Below are 18,235 nucleotides of genomic sequence, written 5' to 3'. Positions count from 1 at the left end.
TTTCCTGCTTTTTAATTTACAACTTTCATTTCCATGCTCGTGTCTTTCCAAATTCTGTTCTTATAATTTGCAACTCAGTTTATGCTATCTAGAGCATTTTCATAATCGTTTATCTAGAGTTTGCAGTCTTCCTTAGGTGATGAAAGTATGTTAAATTTCCCAATCTAACAGACTAATGGATCTGCAGCAAAGTCTAAAAGCTGTAAAGTTGTACCTCAAGCTGGTTGCTGTAAGGATGGTGAGTTGACAATAAATTGTAAAAATTGATTTGCAGCAGAATGATTATCCATGGATGTTGAAAAAAAAAAACCAGCTATCAAAAACGAAAAAAACTCTTCTTAGTAGGTTAAAATTTACCAGACATGCATTGAGCTAAAGGTCAGAAAAGTACATAATAGTGGGATCAGTTCAAGTTTCTCAGGTTCTGCTGTATTCTGGTTGTGTGGTTTCATCAAATTAGTTCAGTTGTGCTTCATTAATAAATTGCCTCTGTATTTTTTCAATAGGCAAAGATGGAAAGGATGGACAACATGGTGGGTCATGCATTAACATGCAACGATTTTCCTTTATTATTAGGCTGCCCGTGAGGGTAACACCCAAATTATCAAGAAATGAGAAGCAAATTCACATTGTTAAGCTTTTTACTTTTTCTTTTGAAATAGATGCTCCCAACATTATAAGCTGTGCTCCTAAAATTTTCAGCTGTGCACCTAAAATTTCGGCAGTGCCCCTAAAAATTTACATCTGCAGGTAGCACAAGTGCTCCCAAACTCAAATTTAAACTTTGAGCCCTGTTAACATTAATTTTGAAGTATTTCAAACACCAAAATTGACACAGAGTCACGTTTTAGAGCCATAGAACAACAATAATTTTTGGAATTTTCTGTTAGATCAGATTAGTCACGTTACTACTGTCATGTCATGCTATATTTTCCATGGCAGAGGGATTGGAGTGAGATTTGGAAATGTCCCAGTTGAAAATAATGCCAATTGTTTCTTGCTCTATCCCATTCTCTGGGTTAGCAGTAGCTATACGCTCAAGCTGGTAAAAAGTGTAAATTTTATAATCTACAGGTGTATACTTCACAAAATAATAAACCACTGCATCACTCAGTCGGTAGCCCAATGAACCCCCACTGTATGGGGTTCTTGTTACCATTGACATTAATTCAGCATTATAGATTAAGAAATAATTAGGCACCACGGCCACTCAGGTACAATGAAGTGTTGCTTTTGGTTTGCAGGAAAAGATGGACGCGATGGAGTGAATGGTGATGTACATAAAATTTTTATGTTCCTTTCATTCTCAAACTAAATCTTAGCCATGGGGCTCATTCTTGTTGTTACGGCAGTAACATATTTTTGCAACATAATTTTCTCTCCCCTAGCTGGTTGTCTGTGTTCTACCCTAGCTTTTAAACAATCCAAGGCTGCGCTCTAAGAAAAATTGAAGGGAGCCCAATGCTCTGTACCCGTGAAATCCAGGGTACCAAGTGTAGGACTTTTTTGAAAAAGCTAAGATGTCTGTAAGTCATTCAAGATCAAAAGTAAGGTGCCAGGTGCCACTGGGTGCTGCTAGAGCATCAGCCCTGTAATCTGAATATTACATTTTGTTAATTGTTTTGAACACAGGAAAAGATGGCCGTGATGGACGAGATGGCAGTGGAATAAAGGTTGGCCTTTCTTAATGTTAATGCGTTGTTTTCTCTTTTTGCTTGAAAAGTTCAGAAATTAAACAAACCAGGGAACTGTATATCTCTCTCAGACATGGTCTCTGTAGTATGAAGATAACAAGTTGCCAAAAAGAAGTTTTACCATAATAAACTAACATTTTGAAGCTTGAGGTAACTTGAAAATCTAGGGTTTTCCCTTTTCAGAGAAAGAAGAGGAAGACAAATAATTTTTAAAAAAATCAATGGAGTAAAATGTTTTTTTTTCCTAGCAACAACCAACCTTAAGGGGCACTGTCACCTGATATAATATTTGCAACAAAGGACACATGACAGAAAAAAATAATTTTAGTCATGTTTTCATTGTTGCAAGTCGTAACAAAAAAGGAACATGTTATTGCTAATCATCCATACACCGCCTTAAGAAAGTTGCTTACTTGCCGGAAGTGGTTAATTACAGTGCATTTTTATGTGAGTATGACTTGTCAGTTCCTTTGCTCTTTAGTCAATAGAGCTTGAAGTTACTTGAATTGCCTGGCACTTAAAGGGTGGGGAACTTGCAATTTGTCTCAAAACCTAAAGCTGAAAATTTTTTGAGCCCTGTTTTTTTTTACCAGTTGTGCCTGATAAATCCCCTGTCCCCACTGCCAAAGGGCCTGGATCCAAAATATAATACTTATATTTTACCCAAGCCCCTTGGCAGTGGGAACAGGGGATTTATTGATTTAAGACACTATTAGGTACAAGTTAAGACAGAGTAACCTTCCTTACCCTATTCTATGGTTATACAATACACGTAGTCACTAAGCAGGTGTATACTAGATAAACTCAGAACTAATGTTAATTTAAATATGGGCATGGAGCTGTTTTGGTCACTTTTAAACTAAACAAAAGGTGAAAAAAAGTGCATTAATTATGTGTTGACTTTTAATTTTTAGTAACTTTGTTACTGTAAATAAATAAACGTATTTTAGTGGTAGCAAGTCCATGAAGCAGTTCTCCACCTACCACATTCAAAAAACCGGGGGGCCACACCGTAATTGCAGCACCCGTGCACCATCATTTTTCTCCACTTAAAGGCTGAAGTTTTAAAAGATAAATAAAATCTGATGAATAAAATTAATCGTAATGGTCATCTTCTAAGTTAGTGTTGTAAGTTTGGGTTTCACCTTGTAAATATCTATGTTAGGGAGAAAAAGGAGAAACAGGGAAACCAGGAAGAGATGGAAGTGCAGGTGTTAAGGTATTATAAATATGTACTGCTTTTCAAATGGAGGTTCTTAGTTTCTGGATCCATACACTTGTATCTCTCCATAAAACATCAGTGATTATATTGGGTGTAGTAATGTCTTTTGTGTGTTTAAATTTAGGTTGGACTAAGCAAAATGATCAAAATTATAATCAGACCAGTTAGCTTTATTTTGATCACACCACAGTATTACTATAGATTGTCTCCGTTTGTTACTTACCATCTTCATCATCATCATTGTCACTCCTTTGTCACAGTTAGCTTTAATTACTTATTATTATTGTTATTATTATGATTTTCTTCTTTTGCAATTTGTACTGTCCAGGGCTCCGAGAAACGCCCAGTTTCCTTGGGAGTGGCTGGGGGGAGTCTTCATTTAATTGGTAGACAGCACTTTTTGTAAAATATGGGCTGTGCCTAGAAGACTGATCTTTGGGAGTTCTTTGATATTGATGTTCATAGGGATTTTTTCCACGTATTTTCCCAGGCCCGTTTTTAGCAGGCCAAGAGCTTCAATAACTACAGGCACAATTTCTATTTTAAGGCCCCATATCCTAGAGATTTCAATCTCTAATTCCTTATACTTTGAAAGCTTTTCAATCATTTTGACAGATGATGATGATGATGATGATGACGATGATGATTATTACTATGTCTTGTTTAGCAGTTCTTACTTCTCAGAGCTCCCAGGAGCTACCAGTTTCCTTGGGAGTGGCTGAGGGGAGGGGGGAGTCGTTATTATCTAGTTGGTAGAGAGCACTTTCCTTAAAATGTGGCTGATCTTCTGGAGGTCATCGATATTGATGTTTCTAGGGATTCTGTTGACGTATTTTCCCAGGTCCACTGTAAGTAGTTTAAGTGCTCTTTATTATTTCTGTTGTAGGGGGTGAAAGGAGAACCAGGAATGGATAAAAACAGTAATGGTGGTGTTAAAGTAAGTGTAAGTTTCATGACCTTTTTTTGTCTGTAAGAAAGAACACTTTAACAACCTTGATCAGTTCTCCAATCTGGATTTACCTTCAATCAAACTTTTTTTCTGCCGACTTATTTTCAGTGTCCAAAACAAAAACGAAGCCACATGCTTAACCAACACAGCCGCACAGCCGCACACACCACTCATTCAATTTTCATGTCCCTCACGCTTCTAAATGTTACATTCGACCTGTTAGTTATTATGTCCGAGCTGGCGCTCGACCAAACTAACTAAACAGGTCGAATTTTATTTCTTTACGGATTCGTTTCTGGTATAAAACAAGTACCGCATGTAACTTTAAAGGGACAGTGTCCCGATTATGCGCACGCGCGAGCGTCATCTGTTTTTTCTTCAAAAGACAATAGAACTGTCATATTGACTCGACAAGATTTCCTTCCGGACCGCACCGCCGACGGAGATTTGTTGTTTATATTCTCAAGTAACATTTTAGACTTTCGAAGAAGTCTTTCGTCTTATTTAAAATTTGGCTCGCGGCACGAAGACTCATCGCGATTTTATCGCTAGCAGGGCCGCCTCGCGACCCGAAAATCTCTTTTCGCTCCGGCTCGCTTTAAAAACAGATTTTCTAATGTGAAACTCGTGTCAGAGGTCAATTGTTCTAAGTCCAGTAATATCTGCCGATTTGCTCGCGTTCTAGCCTCAAACGTTTAAAAGACATAAATAAAATAGCCTGCGTAGCATGGCTTTTTTGTCGAGCCGGGCCCAGGAGCGGCGTAGCCGCGAGAAAAAGAAAAACCGCCTGCCCGGATTCGTGGCGTTTTCAACTGCCGCCCCCTTCAACTCATTTTGACATCCTGTTGACAACTTGTTTGGTTTCAGTTTTCCCAGCCAATCAGAAATAAAGTGTTGACAGCCTAAACACGACACAAAAGCTCGTGATATAGTGTAAAACGTGACCTTGGCCGGAATTGGAGTTTGCTTGAACAAACAGAGGTTTTTTCTTTGTGGCTATCTCGCACATAGGTGACTACACTGCGTTCTAAACTTGACTGAGTAGATCTTATTTTTGCTGCACTAAGTCTTACATTTATTTAGAGGTCATGAAGTTGGTATGTTTAATTCGTATTGAGTAATTATTTCCTGTGGTTAATGTTATTTTCGCTAATTAGAATTTGTTGATCCCAGATGCAGTTGTAAAGTACTAATTCTTTGACCACTCTTGTCCGTGAATGTTTTGACGCTGGACGCGGCTTTTTAAGTGTTGTTTGCAGGATGTTGTATTTTTACGTATAGCGCGATCTTCAGATTTGAGTTGTAGCTTAAACTTAAGCTACACCAAGCAAAAAAGTATGGAGAATTACGCTATGCGTCTTTCTTCTACTGTATGCGATTCATCGACCACAATCGCGGACACCGTTCGATGTATTGCGCCGGAGTGCGTTATTCTGTAACACCGAGTAATAGAGAAAATTGAGGTGAACTTTCTCGAAGCACTGAAATTTAGTGTTTCTGTCATAAGGTCCATTGCTTTACAGCTCAGTGACAACATTTCAGATATCGACGACGCTCCGGTCAACGCTTCTTTGATATTTTGATTTTGTTTTGCGGAGATGATACGTTCAGTCCCTCGAAACTCTCCCATGGGAGATTATCGAAATATTTGATTGACAGGCGAACATTCCCAACCAATCGGAACGATCCGTACGCTGGCGTACGGACCGACTCAAAAAAGCCCCCCGTCCGTGCAGGCGGTTTTTCAAGTTACTTCCGACCCAATCTCCTCGCGGTTTCTCTGCCCTCGCCAGCCTTTATTACTTAGCGCGCCCAACCAAAACCGCCATGCTACGCAGGCTATAAATAAAAATGCAATCTCAACGCTATGAATCATCGCAAAGGTTAGTCAAAAATTATACTATGATTTCATGGAACTAGTTTTTTAAACATGTAGCGCCTGTTTGTTTGATTTTGTCGGCCGAAGGGAGATTTATTGAAAAGTTTACTAACGCGTCGTTGCAAAACATTCTGCTTCACGAAGCTCCCCTCTACAAGATCTCCTCAGTCACATCAATGTCTCAATGGTTTCTTTCGTACAGTCTTTATTGTGGCTGTTTCATTTCTGCGTATTCCTTTCACAATTATCTGAGCTTGTATGGAAGCTAGCAGAAGAGATAAGCCTTCAATCGGCATCAAAGCGCTTCCCATCTTTTGGTCCGCCGGCCAACGGCAATAAAAGTAACGCCAAAAAATCCAGATTTCGCCCAAATCGAAACTTAACAGGAACAATATATCATTGATCTGTAATCCTGAGAAGTTTTAGTGTAAGTGTAGTATTGAACTCGGCCAAGCGCGATGCAAACGGATTTTTCAAGGTTCTCTTACTCTCCTCGCATCTTTTGATTTCGGGACATCCTGTCCAAAAATCAAAGTTTGGTGCATGCGCAGTAACGGGATACTGTTCCTTTAAGTTTTCTTCTTGTATCGCTACGGTAAAGGATAAAGTGGTGATCCGTTTTTGAAATTCCCGAGATCTTTGGCTGTCTACTGGAATATTAATATATGTTCATTATAATTATAAAATAATCTGTTTAATAAGGGTGAGAAGGGATCTCGTGGTGACAAAGGATCCCAAGGAGAGAAGGGATCACAAGGACAAAAAGGAATGCCGGGAACGTGTGATACAAAGGTAATTATTACCTTACAGCTCCCAGATTTTCACTCTTTAGTGATAATTATCTTTATTACATAAGCCATATTAATTTAATTACCATAAACTGTATGCACGATCTCTTCCTTTCGGGCCTGTTGTCTTTAAAAGGGAGAAGTGTACGTGAATAAGCGGTAAAGTTGTGACACGTGACGGTGAGAATCGTGGTTTTTAAAAATCAAATAAAAATTAGCTTGCATGTCCTATTAGTCTAAGGAAAGAGAAACAAAATACATGTAATGCACGCAGTCTGCCATATATGATGTTAACGTAAGATTAGCTCAATGTCATCTTGAAAGCAGGAGCCTTTTTACATCAGTTGGTGTCCGATCAAGGGAGATTTTCGTCAGATAAAGTTATCTGTACAGGTGTTCAACTCTGTTTGCACATATAACTACAATCATGTACAATAGATATTTCCATTTGTGCATTTTCAATTCACACATGCCCAACCCCTACCCCCACCCTACAAACAACGTTGGACGCGTGTCGGCGTGTATCCAGATTTTTTCCGAGTTTCAACATTGTATAGGGTTGGGGGAGGGAGAACTGCAAAAAAAATCGAGAAGGATGCCCAACCTGTATTTTGTAAGGGCTTCCAGAAATTACAAAGTATTATGAATACTACATCACTGCACTAGGACTTTCGTCCAGGAGTGTACATTAGGAGATTGTTAGCTTTGTTATTTAATTGTATTTTGTTCTTACAAGTTATTTTGCGTTTTAGAGCAAATCAGGGTGCTGTTTAACTGGTAAGGGCATTATTTACTACTGTTGCCTACGATGTACATTTACATTGATTCACTGGAAAGAAGAGTTTCCGAATTTTAAGTTCATAACACCGTGGCCCATTTTGGTCATTGCAAAACCACAACGCATGAGTAAATTCTTTTGTCGATTGATTCAAACTAGGTTTTTTTCTTGACATTAGTTGTTAACGGAGATGTTCATCCTTTTTTTCTTGTGAAGACTGCTCGATTGGACTCCACTTCTTTGAAAAAGTTCAAGACCTACCAACCCGAGGAGCTGTAGGTGTGGAACATTTCACCATTGATGGAAACTTGTTTCTTGCTTTTGCCAATCATCATGGGGACATTAGGAAACAGAAAACAAGTTCCATGATCTACAAGATGGACAACTCAACTGGAAGACTGTCTTTGTACCAGAACCTGCAAACAAGAGGAGCGTATGGCCTGGAGTACTTTTCTATCGCGAATAAACATTTTCTTGCTGTCCCTACCCATTACGATGGAACATACCGGGTGGACTCTACAGTCTATCAATGGAATGGAAAGCTGTTTGTCGACTTTCAGAAATTATCAACGAACGGAGCAAGCCACTTCACCTATTTCAATGTAAACGGGGATAGTTATCTCGCAGTAGCAAACTACAATGACGGAAGTACCCATTCTATAAAGTCAGTTATCTACAAATGGAGCAGCGGCAAGTTTAACAGATTTCAAGACATACCAACTGAAGGTGCCTTGGGATGTACGGCGTTTGTGATAAACGGTGACACATTCATCGCTTTTGCAAATCATTACAACTCCCAAAACAAGCATTCTGTTCAGTCCACTGTGTTCAAGTGGTCAGGAGGTCACTTTGTTAAACTGCAGTCTCTTCAGACTTACGGAGCGAGAGATGTGAAGTCTTTCAACGTCAACGGTCACACGTTCCTCGCTTTTGCCAACCAATATTCTGGAAGTAAGTACAACACCGATTCGTTCATTTACAAGTGGAATGGTAACAAGTTTGTCCTGTTCCAGTCCATTCCTACTCGGGGGGCCACCGCATTGTGTCCATTTGTGATCAACGGCCTCACGTACCTTGGTGTGGCTAATTACCATGGTGACAGTCAGAAATACAATACTCAGTCAGTTGTGTACCAGGCCTCTGGAGCAAGGTTCATCAAGTACCAAGAGATTCCCACACATGGAGCGCATGGTATGACGTCATTTGAGTACAAAGGTCATACTTACCTTGCAGTGGTAAACTATTACAACCAGAAATATAACATAAACAGCGCCCTGTACAAGTGGCTATAGAGCAGGAGGCCATAAGGTCAGGTCCAAGCACAGAAGATATTTTGTGTAGTGAAGAACTAAAACATTCCAACTGCTAACCTTAGTAATTACGGGGACGTTATAAACGTAATACTGTCTATCCGTTGAGAAGGGGTTTTATAGAAAGGAACTAATACAATAACGTCAGTTTTTTGGTTGATATAGCGAAATGTTGGAAAAGAAATGTGCCTTATTATCGCGGCGATTTATATTTGCAATAAAGATTTGCTTGGAACACTAGGAGGTTGTGTACTTTTATTTGAATGAAAATCCTACAACAAATGAATCTGTGCCATAGCTTGTACAAGTATTTCTGTCTATCTCAACGTAATGTATTAAAATGAGCACAGCTTGAGCAATCAGCAAAGGGAAAGGAAAGTTAAAGAATGTATGGGCTTTGAACGGTGATTCCTTGCAAGTAACTCGAGTTTTTATTGGCCGATCGATGAACGTAGCAATGACTAAAGCATTCAGGAATGGAGTCAGGTGTGTGCAGGAAGGAAAATTTCGATATTTTGGATTAAAAAGTCGTGGCATTTTTATCTTTCGCTTTCCCTCCTTCCCTCCTTTTTCTTTATTCTTGTTCAGTGTTTTTGGTCGTGGGAATTTACTAGGCCTCATTTCCGTGAGTAATGTTTTGGGGAACTCAAAACTTATGGGATTAGAAGGAAGGAAGTGCAGGTGGGTAGTGGAGGATTTTCATCACCATTTTCGGCCAACTTTATACATTTTTTGTCTTTTTATCCGACCTCCTTGAATTAATCGTTCTGGCATTTTATTTTATTTTAATTTTATTATTTTGCCACACAGAATTAATTACAAGTAAAATAAAAAAGATAATAAATAGGCTAATTAACGTTAAATTTAAAATTAGCATACGGCTTGGAAGGAGTGACTGTGGCGCGGAAATCTCCGAGAAGCCAAAGAGCTTATGAGGAATAGAGGTTTCCTCCCACCGGCAATTTAAATACTACGCGGCATTTAAAAATAAAGAAAAAAACGTGTATTTTAAGCATTTAAGTGTGTTTAGAGAAAAATATAGATACAAAGTGTTAAGGTATTTAGGTTGCATCCTGTCTGATCCTTAAAAATGGTTTGATTACACGTTTGTATATACTAAAAGTCGGGCGTTTTTGATGTTGTTCGGAAATAAATTCCATATTCTAGGACCTTGAAAGAGGATCGAAATTTTTTAAATATTTGTTCTACAGGTATGAGGTCGGTAAAAGTCAGAGTATCTAGTTGAATATGGATGAATCTGATTTCCAGTATTAAAGATTTGAGTAAAATTAATAGGTGAAGCATCATTATGATCATTATGATATAGGAACATGAAAGAACTAACTTGGACAGAGTAGATACTAAAAACATCAAGAATTTTCAAATTTGCGAAAAGAGGCTTACTTGAAGCCTTGGAATGGTTTGAAAGATTTCTGCTCCTACAAAAGTTAGTTTTGAGCGCTAAAATTGATGACGTCGCAAACGGTACAAGGGCGTGAATCCGCGCGGGCAGTTATGAGGCGAAGTGGTTGACGGGAAAGATCTAAGGTAGTTGTTTTGAGGCCTAAATATAACTTTGACAGGACTTCTAAATTGACTTCCAAATGTGAGCCAAAGAGAATGGATGATTGAAGAACTTGTCAATGCGTGGTAAAAGTTAGAAGATATCAGGGACCGGTTTAACTTAAGAATCAGTTTCAGTAAAGATGAACTAAAACTGTCAACTTAGTTAAAAAAGAAACAACATTGCACCAAATGCTAATAGTCTTTTAACTACCTTTTCCCGTACCATAAAGATGGTTTCTTGTGACCACATAAACTCTGTTATTCTCTGACACCTTCAGGGTTGAAACAGCTATATTTCATAAATAAATAGGACCTTTCTGCTGTAGTATAATTTTACTGTGGACCCATTATAAGGTTTTCATTCCCCCTCTTTTTCATCTCACACGTTCATCAAAGGGAAACTAATTAATGTTAAAAAAAGGTTTTCTGAGATTGTACCGCTCTTTTCACCGTTGATGGGAGTGATTATTGGCTCGTGCGCGAGTTTGGTCTTCCATGAATTTTTGCAAATCTAAATAGAAGATACAACTTTGCTTTTGGGAACGTATTTCATAGTTTTTTATGCCTGTTATAGCGACTTTATCGGTATTGATTAACGGAATACCAAGGAAAATGGGGATCTCAGCCGGATTCCTGAATTGGAATTCATGGTTATTTATAAGAATACTGGATTGATCAAAACACATTGGGCGACAGATGTTTTCAATGTCTTCTATAATGGTTCAGTCTTAACTAACGATTTGTGTGCGAAGAAATGTATGTAAATTAAATCCTGTATAACTAGAGATGTAAATCCTTGACGTGATGACACCATTTTCAAATGAAAGATACTTTAAAACTAAATGCAACCCGTTTCATCACGGGGATATAAGTTAAGCGAGAAGTAGTCGGAGACTATTTTTACCAAGTAAACGCCATAAAAAAACAATGAGATCTAAATGATAAAGTTATAATCATTTCAGCTCAATTAGCTGTGCCCTGAATAAAATTTCGAGTATTATACCATAGAACACATTATCGACTTTGCACTAAATTTCTGAGAGCAGATCGAGGTAAAACAAAACATTAGTGTGAACAAATTCGCGAATGCACTTCATGGATTAAAGGTCAAGCTTTTTCAGGAACTGCTCGAACGCCGAAAGCAAGGCTGTAGAAATATCTGGTTGAACTTGGGTGCAACAATACTTTCATTAGAGAGATTATAATAATAGCTAAAATTACTTGATTTTTGCTCTTTTTCTTTCATTTAGTTTTTAGTTTTGCTTATAGGTTTTTAGAGAAAATAATAGTAGTAATTTATATCCATTAGACAAGTGCTTTTCAGCTGCTCTTTTATATAGCTCTTTAAATGATCATGCTAACATAAAAACTGAAAGCTAAAAATTATGAGATAAATACATTGTTCAAAAAAAAATTAAAAATTTTACTACATGTATACAACAAATGAAAGTTACAAATCTAAACAGATCTAAAAGTACCAAGATAAAGATAAAATGTAAATACATTTACTAGAAATATTAGTTAAAAGTCGTAGGGTTCTTTAAAAAATTAAAAAGATATCAAAATGTTTCTTTTTTCTTTCTTGAAGTAGCTACTGATGGGGAATTGCGTATACGGAGAGGCAAGTTCAGCAGTGCTGAAAGCCCGGTCTCCATATAAGACATATAAGTCAAGTTTAGCCAGTGGCACAGTGGGCACATCTTCAATGTCTAATCGCGTTCGTCAGAACGTATCCTAATCTGGTGTTCCTGTGGCACAAAGGCAGAAATTTTCGAGCTATCACGGGCGACTGCCGATTAATCACCCTAGTCGTAACTTTTAACATTTTTTTCCATTCGATCATCGACTTGGAGAAAGAGAACAATTATTTCTTGTTTTGTTTAATTGTTTAGTTTACAAGTCTAGTTCATTAATATCTCAAACTACTTTACAGCTTTTTACCCGAAAACAAAAAATTTTGGTAGTTCAGTATCATTGTAGGTTTAGATACGCTGGGAAAAAGTTTAAAATAAATCTTTGGAATTGTGAATTGTGTTCTTACTTTAGTCCAGTGTAACAGAAGATTTAGTTCGTGCCAACTTCGAGGGGATCCATCAATGGTCACCGAGATGAATATTTCGTCTGACGCACGTTACGGCATATTTTGGTTGATCTTTATTCCCAAGGGGACTGGCAGGGAAGAATAAAAGGACTGAAAAGGAACAACTAATTATGGCGGTTTCGAGAGACATGCAAAGAGATTAATGAATATTTCAGCAGAATAGTTGGTTACAACAGTGTACTAACCCACAATAATAGACATAGCTTTTTTACTACCAGCTTGTCTAATTTTTTTCCTAACATCATAAAGGAAAAAAGTACCATTCCAAGACGAAAAGGGGGAGGAGATTAAGGAAATGCTCAGACAATAAAAATAATTTCAAGGGTCGAAAACTTTTTTCGTAAGAAGCCATTGAAAGAGAAGGGAAGTTTGTACAAGTCTCTTTCAAGTTGAAACGTCTTCTTTTCCCTCCATGCAGATGTAAATTTAGTGACTAGACACTATCGGCCTGAAGCGAGGGTTCTTTCACTGAGACCAAACAAAGCTAAGGGTGCAACGAATACAATTTGGCTTTTGTCCACGATCTCAAACATCAGATTTGCACACATCGTCAAACGTATCTTGAGTCGATCCTATTAACAATCTATCAGGCCCGAGAGCTCAACTTCACTGTTTTACTCGATATTTAGCGGCGCAGCTCCACTCAAGTTAAATAAAAATATAATGTGTGATCATTTCCGAGTTGGCCTGGGCCCCCTTTTCAAAGCGAGGCCGAATTAGGCCAAGTGCAAAGCCTTCGGTATGAAGGGAATTTTTTAAGTCTCGTTTAAATAAAATTCATCTTTTGATGTACAGTTTTTTACTTGCTCTTATTGAAAAAAGACGGTTTTGTACGTACGTCGAAACAGATGTGGCTGAGTTTCTTCGCCTTTCTGGCAGAAATTTTAAAATATCCGTTATGTACAAGATGCCAGGGATCCGAGATTTCACTTAACTGGTATTTAACAAGCTAACACATATAGCTTTGTTTTTCGTAAGCAAACAGGAAGACAAACACCAACAGACGTGTGATCTATCTTTTGTACTAATCTGCTTTTTTTTTTGGAACAAACATCCCTCTTACGCCATGGTAAATTGATTTATTGCCATCTGCAGTATGGTCCCGAAACAGCGAAACTGAACGACTGTCAGACTATCGACGCAAAAACTCCTAATGCGACTCTTCGAGCCTGTAATTCAACTCCACGAAAATTTATCTACATTTGACAACCTGGACGACTCTTAAAAGATCGAAGACTGAATGAATTATTAAATCTTTGGAAGAAAGTTAGACTTAAAAGATCAAATTTCGCGGAATAATTGCCAAAGTCTTAAAAGAGAAATTTGTTTATTCAAATCTGACTTGAGTGTTCGCCATGATCGATCGCCTGAACGCATCAGTATTTTGACAACGAATCTTACGATCCAGACTAATATGGCGATACTTGAACCATTTCAGTTAATAACTGTTCGGCAATTCTTGTTCGTGACATCAAGTCTCTTAGGTAGGTACCTGCTTTGTCGAGAACGTATCCTGATAATGCATCAGTCAATTCCAGCTGCGCCCAGCACCCCCCCGGGCTACTGCGGGGCATTTGCCCGCCTTGTCAGTCCCGGGGGTGGGGCATTTGCAAATTTTGTGCTGCCCGGGGGCCGGGCATTTGCCAACCCCAGGGCCATTCCTTAGCTTTTGACACGCACGCGGTTTCTTATCAGAAAATAAATACACAGAGGATTTTACTGGGAAAGAAAGCAGATTGGCTCATCTGTCAAGGACAGGAAAAATTGAAGAAGTTTGTAAAGGCATGTTCTTGATTTTATGCATGCATTTCTTCATTGCTTATCGAGCCAGAATTACATAGCGAAAACGGGAGCTATCGACGTGAATCAACGTTTTTTGGTTATTGAATGAAATTTCTGTTGAGATTCGTGATTTGTAAAACATCTTTTCATATTCATAAAACTATTCATAACATATAACTTGACAACGCTCTATTATTTTAATGTCAATAATTTTACATCAATACTAAAATTATAAACTGGTGAATGTCGTTGCGGCGTGAAGTCTTAATTACAATCATAGCCCTATTACAAAGGAAGACGTTAACGGAAACAAAAAAAATGGACATTAAAATGCTTAAAACGGCACTATTCGATTATGTGATCAATGAAAAATGTTGCAGTGTTTACGGAGGACGGGGCATTTTCCCTCTTTTTTCGTCCCCACCCCGGAGGATTTGACGGCTCAAGAGTCCCCGTCCCCGGGAATTTGCCATCCAAGGCAAAAAAAATGCTAATGCCCGGGGGTCAGCCCGGGGGGGCGCTGGGCGCAGCTGGAATTGACTGATGCATAACTAAATCGTTTCTTGCCCTAATAAAAAATTAACAAACCAATGTTTTTAGTAATTTTAATTAATGTCCCCTTGCTTATACTTGGGGAACTTCCTGATCGAAACCCTCAATAATGATCGCCTAATACTCTTCCAGTCTCAACAGAAATCAAAATTCATTTGTACCGAAAGAGACACGCTTTACTAACCTTTGGAAAGTATCGCTTTCCTACATGGTAAGGTTAAAATGTTTCCAAGAACGACGTTTAAATACTATGAGAATTACAAAATTAATAGGTTGATTATAATAACTCGGTGTCTAGTTAATGCCAGCCGGCTGCAACTGCTGGTGTTGTATTAGAAAAGAGCATGTTAAAAGCTTGGGAAAAGAAGACAAGATTGTTTTAAATTTTGCATCAGTATTATCCGGGCGAGTGAAAAATTTCAATCCGCCAATTTGCATACGATATTGTTTCCAGCGCAAACTCTTATCAATTATCGTTAACCAGAACAAACAAGCCATCCATCTTTACTTTTGTATCACACCGCCGTGTACACACAGACAAAGAGAGAGAGTTCTGTATCAGTCAAGTCGATATACGGGGGTGCAGAACTGGAAACGTAGCGCTCTCGTTAGTAAGTTGAAAGTTGGTCCTAGCAGACACATTCATTCGAGAGCAAAAATTAATGTTTTCAACCACTCGTTAAGTTCGTGTTCCGGTATCTCGTTTGCCATGGGAGTCATTATATAGTATAATGAGATACTAGCCTTTACGTCCATCTTCAAGTAACTGCAAGTTTAAGCAACGACGTTTTTGAGCGTCGTACGTCAACTGGAAGTGGACTTTTTGCTTTCTTGGGCCATGTATGATTTTGACCAAATTTCCGGGCAAATCGTCGCTGTAATACTAAAGATACTTGACAATAGAAATTTGGTAGCGCGGAGGCATAATTCAAGAGAAAAGGCGTCGGTAAAAACTAGTTTCCGGTTAAAGTGCATCGCTTAAAAACGTCGTTGCTTATACTCGCTAATTTCGCTTTCGTTCAGTACTCGTTGATCTAAAAAGCCTTACTTTGGGTGTTTCGACGCCAGTTAGGTTTGATGAACGCAGTTTTTTGTTTTGGCTGAGCTTGGCAGTCTTCAGAATTCTCTTGTATAAATAATTTTTGATTGCCTTTTGTTTGAGCTTGACTGAATTGATTGGATGAGAAAAAAAAAAAATAGACAAACAAAATAGGATTGATATAAATTTTGGCGAAATTTTGTTCAAACTTTTTGGCTAGGACGGAATCTATGAATCATTCATTTTTCAAGGATTAACAACAGGAAACGTCATCTGTAAAGCCTGGTTTCCATATGATCGTTATGATCGGTGTGATCGCTGAGAAAAAAAGAAGTTCAGTGATCACAGCGATCGTAGCGATCATATGGAAACTAGGCTTAAGGGGGCTGCAAAAGGCGGATATATGTAATTTCTCCGGCTCTCTAAAGCCTGGTTTCCATATGATCGCTACCATCGCTATGATTGCTGCGATCGCTGAGAAAAATAATAAAAAATAATAGTTCAGCGATCGAAGCAATGATAGCGATCATGTGGAAACCACTCTCCAGCGATCGCAGCGACAACGATCGCTGAGAAAAAGTTCTATCTCAGCGATCGTTGTCGCTGCGATCGCTAGAAAGTGGTTTCCATATGATCGCTACGATCGATAAACTTTGTTTTGCTCAGCGATCGCAACGATCACAGCGATGGTAGTGATCATATGGAAACCAGGCTAAATAAAATCATAGCAACCTGGTTTTAACGTCTAATGTTGAACAGTTTTTTTTCATACAAATCTTATGCGTAAATTGTTAATTAGGTCTAAATTGTTCTTTAGGAGAGAGTAAAAGACATTAGAATAATGACTGAACTCACTGAAAGGAATCCTAGCTTACAGGACTGAAATTCGCGAAAAAGTGATAAACTCACAAGACGTCAAGTGTAATCAGAACAACTCGTCAGCCATTGTTGTTATAGGCGTAAGTCACTGAACCTTAAAGGGGCTATGTCAGCTGGAGAGCATGCGCTCTGAGATTATGCAAATTACTTTCAACTGTCAAAATTCTATTGTTTTTAACGCGTGACTTTCTCCATGTGCGCTCTGAGGTTATGCAAATTACTTTCAACTGTCAAAATTCTATTGTTTTTAACGCGTGACTTTCTCCATCTTCTCTGTCACGTCCAAGGCTCCGAATTTAGAGAGGTTAACAAGCGAAATGGGTTTAGATAAGGGATATTTCGATAGAATTCACGGAACGTTTTTTCTCTGGTTATACTAGATCAAGAATAAAATTGTGACGACAATTTTACTTGTAGTTTTGAAGTAAAAACGCATGCCAATCATAAAATAGAGCGCAAACAAAAATTCAACAACAACATATTGTCTTATTCAACAAAATAAATCGAACAGGCTGATCGAAGTTGTATTTTACAAACGAACTACAAAAGACACTAGACCGAAGATAAAGACCAAGACTGTTTCAAATCATTAACAATTAGACTTGTCTGTCGCTAGTGATTTTATAATTTAGATGCTGATAGAACAAGAGACATCAAGTCTTTGTTTTGATCTTAGACAAACAAACATTATCGCGCAAAATTGTTCGATCGTGCCGAATCACTGCGACGTCGAGAAAAACAGAACCAAGCATCATTGGTATACTACTCCACTATAAGCAGTCCGTTGATAGAAAGGGAAAGTAAACTCTGCTATTTTCCAAAAATATGCTCGAACACAAACAGTTCAAAAACATGACATTTACAGGATCTAACTCGTACTAACATGCCTCTCTAAGTCCGTTGAGAACAATCTGGACGAGCAAACGGTCGTGTTTATCTTTGCTGTGAATCCAGATAAATACAAGAAGGAATCTAGCCGAATTTTATAATGTTTCCTTCGCCAGGAGTTTAGTTTCGTCACGAAACTCATGGCCTGATGCTCCTGTAATCGTTTACAAAAAACGGCCGCCGCCAACTCGATAGCCGCTTCATTATATGTCCACATACTTTGAGCACAAGAAAAATCCAAGAGCCAGCAGCCTCTAAAATAACTCAATAGAAAGGTTCTGTGAACTATAGGGAAGATTCCATCAAAGATTCCATCGCTCATTGTGGAGTAGCCGTCATTAACTCTGCCATTACAACGGCCGCTGATAAGAGGTCACAGTAAATCCACGTAAAAACATTCCACAGGCAAACAATTTCAAAATAACGCCAAAAAATTATTCTGTAATCACCACAGAACGATTCTTAATACAAAACTTGGCTATCTATCAAACGATGGCTGAGATTTAGACAGATAAAAACAGCCTTCCAAAATCTGCGACAGAACTTGAAAAAGTTGGGCCGTCTTTTTCAAGTTTGTTTTCATTGGCTCGCGCATGCGTGTGGGGTGACATAGCCCCTTTAACACATTTTTTTTAATAAACTTTTTTTAGTTACAACCGTAGTCATTTAGTTGAATTTATAATTTTTGCACTATTTGCACTGTAGCAACTGAGTAAAGGCATGTGGGGTGATAAGTGGGGTGGGGGAAGGTGGACACAGGAAGCCCACTCTAGACGGTTGTCTTTTGGTCCTAAACGGTTTAGACTAT

At 38.4% G+C, this 18,235-nt stretch overlaps 1 protein-coding gene across 1 annotated transcript; it reads left to right on the top strand.

Annotated features, from left to right (window-relative positions):
• Window positions 1–1,551: 1,551 nt before the first annotated feature.
• Window positions 1,552–8,815, top strand: LOC140935473 (uncharacterized). Its single transcript, XM_073385020.1, has 6 exons — window positions 1,552–1,673; window positions 2,860–2,913; window positions 3,803–3,853; window positions 6,447–6,536; window positions 7,285–7,309; window positions 7,527–8,815. Exons 3-6 carry the CDS (start codon window positions 3,824–3,826, stop codon window positions 8,600–8,602), a joined length of 1,221 nt encoding a protein of 406 aa, XP_073241121.1. The 5' UTR covers window positions 1,552–1,673; window positions 2,860–2,913; window positions 3,803–3,823; the 3' UTR covers window positions 8,603–8,815.
• Window positions 8,816–18,235: the final 9,420 nt, after the last annotated feature.

Source organism: Porites lutea, chromosome 4 (genome assembly GCF_958299795.1).
Source record: "Porites lutea chromosome 4, jaPorLute2.1, whole genome shotgun sequence".
NCBI classification, from domain to species: domain Eukaryota; kingdom Metazoa; phylum Cnidaria; class Anthozoa; order Scleractinia; family Poritidae; genus Porites; species Porites lutea.
This window is presented reverse-complemented; position numbering and strand designations above follow the sequence as displayed.

Excerpts from the sequence above, each read along its gene's own strand:
- LOC140935473 (XM_073385020.1), top strand. The coding sequence starts at position 3,824 with ATGGATAAAAACAGTAATGGTGGTGTTAAA. Across the intron at positions 3,854-6,446 it reads ACAGTAATGGTGGTGTTAAA|GGTGAGAAGGGATCTCGTGG; the intron begins GTAAGTGTAAGT and ends CTGTTTAATAAG. Across the intron at positions 7,310-7,526 it reads ATCAGGGTGCTGTTTAACTG|ACTGCTCGATTGGACTCCAC; the intron begins GTAAGGGCATTA and ends TTTCTTGTGAAG.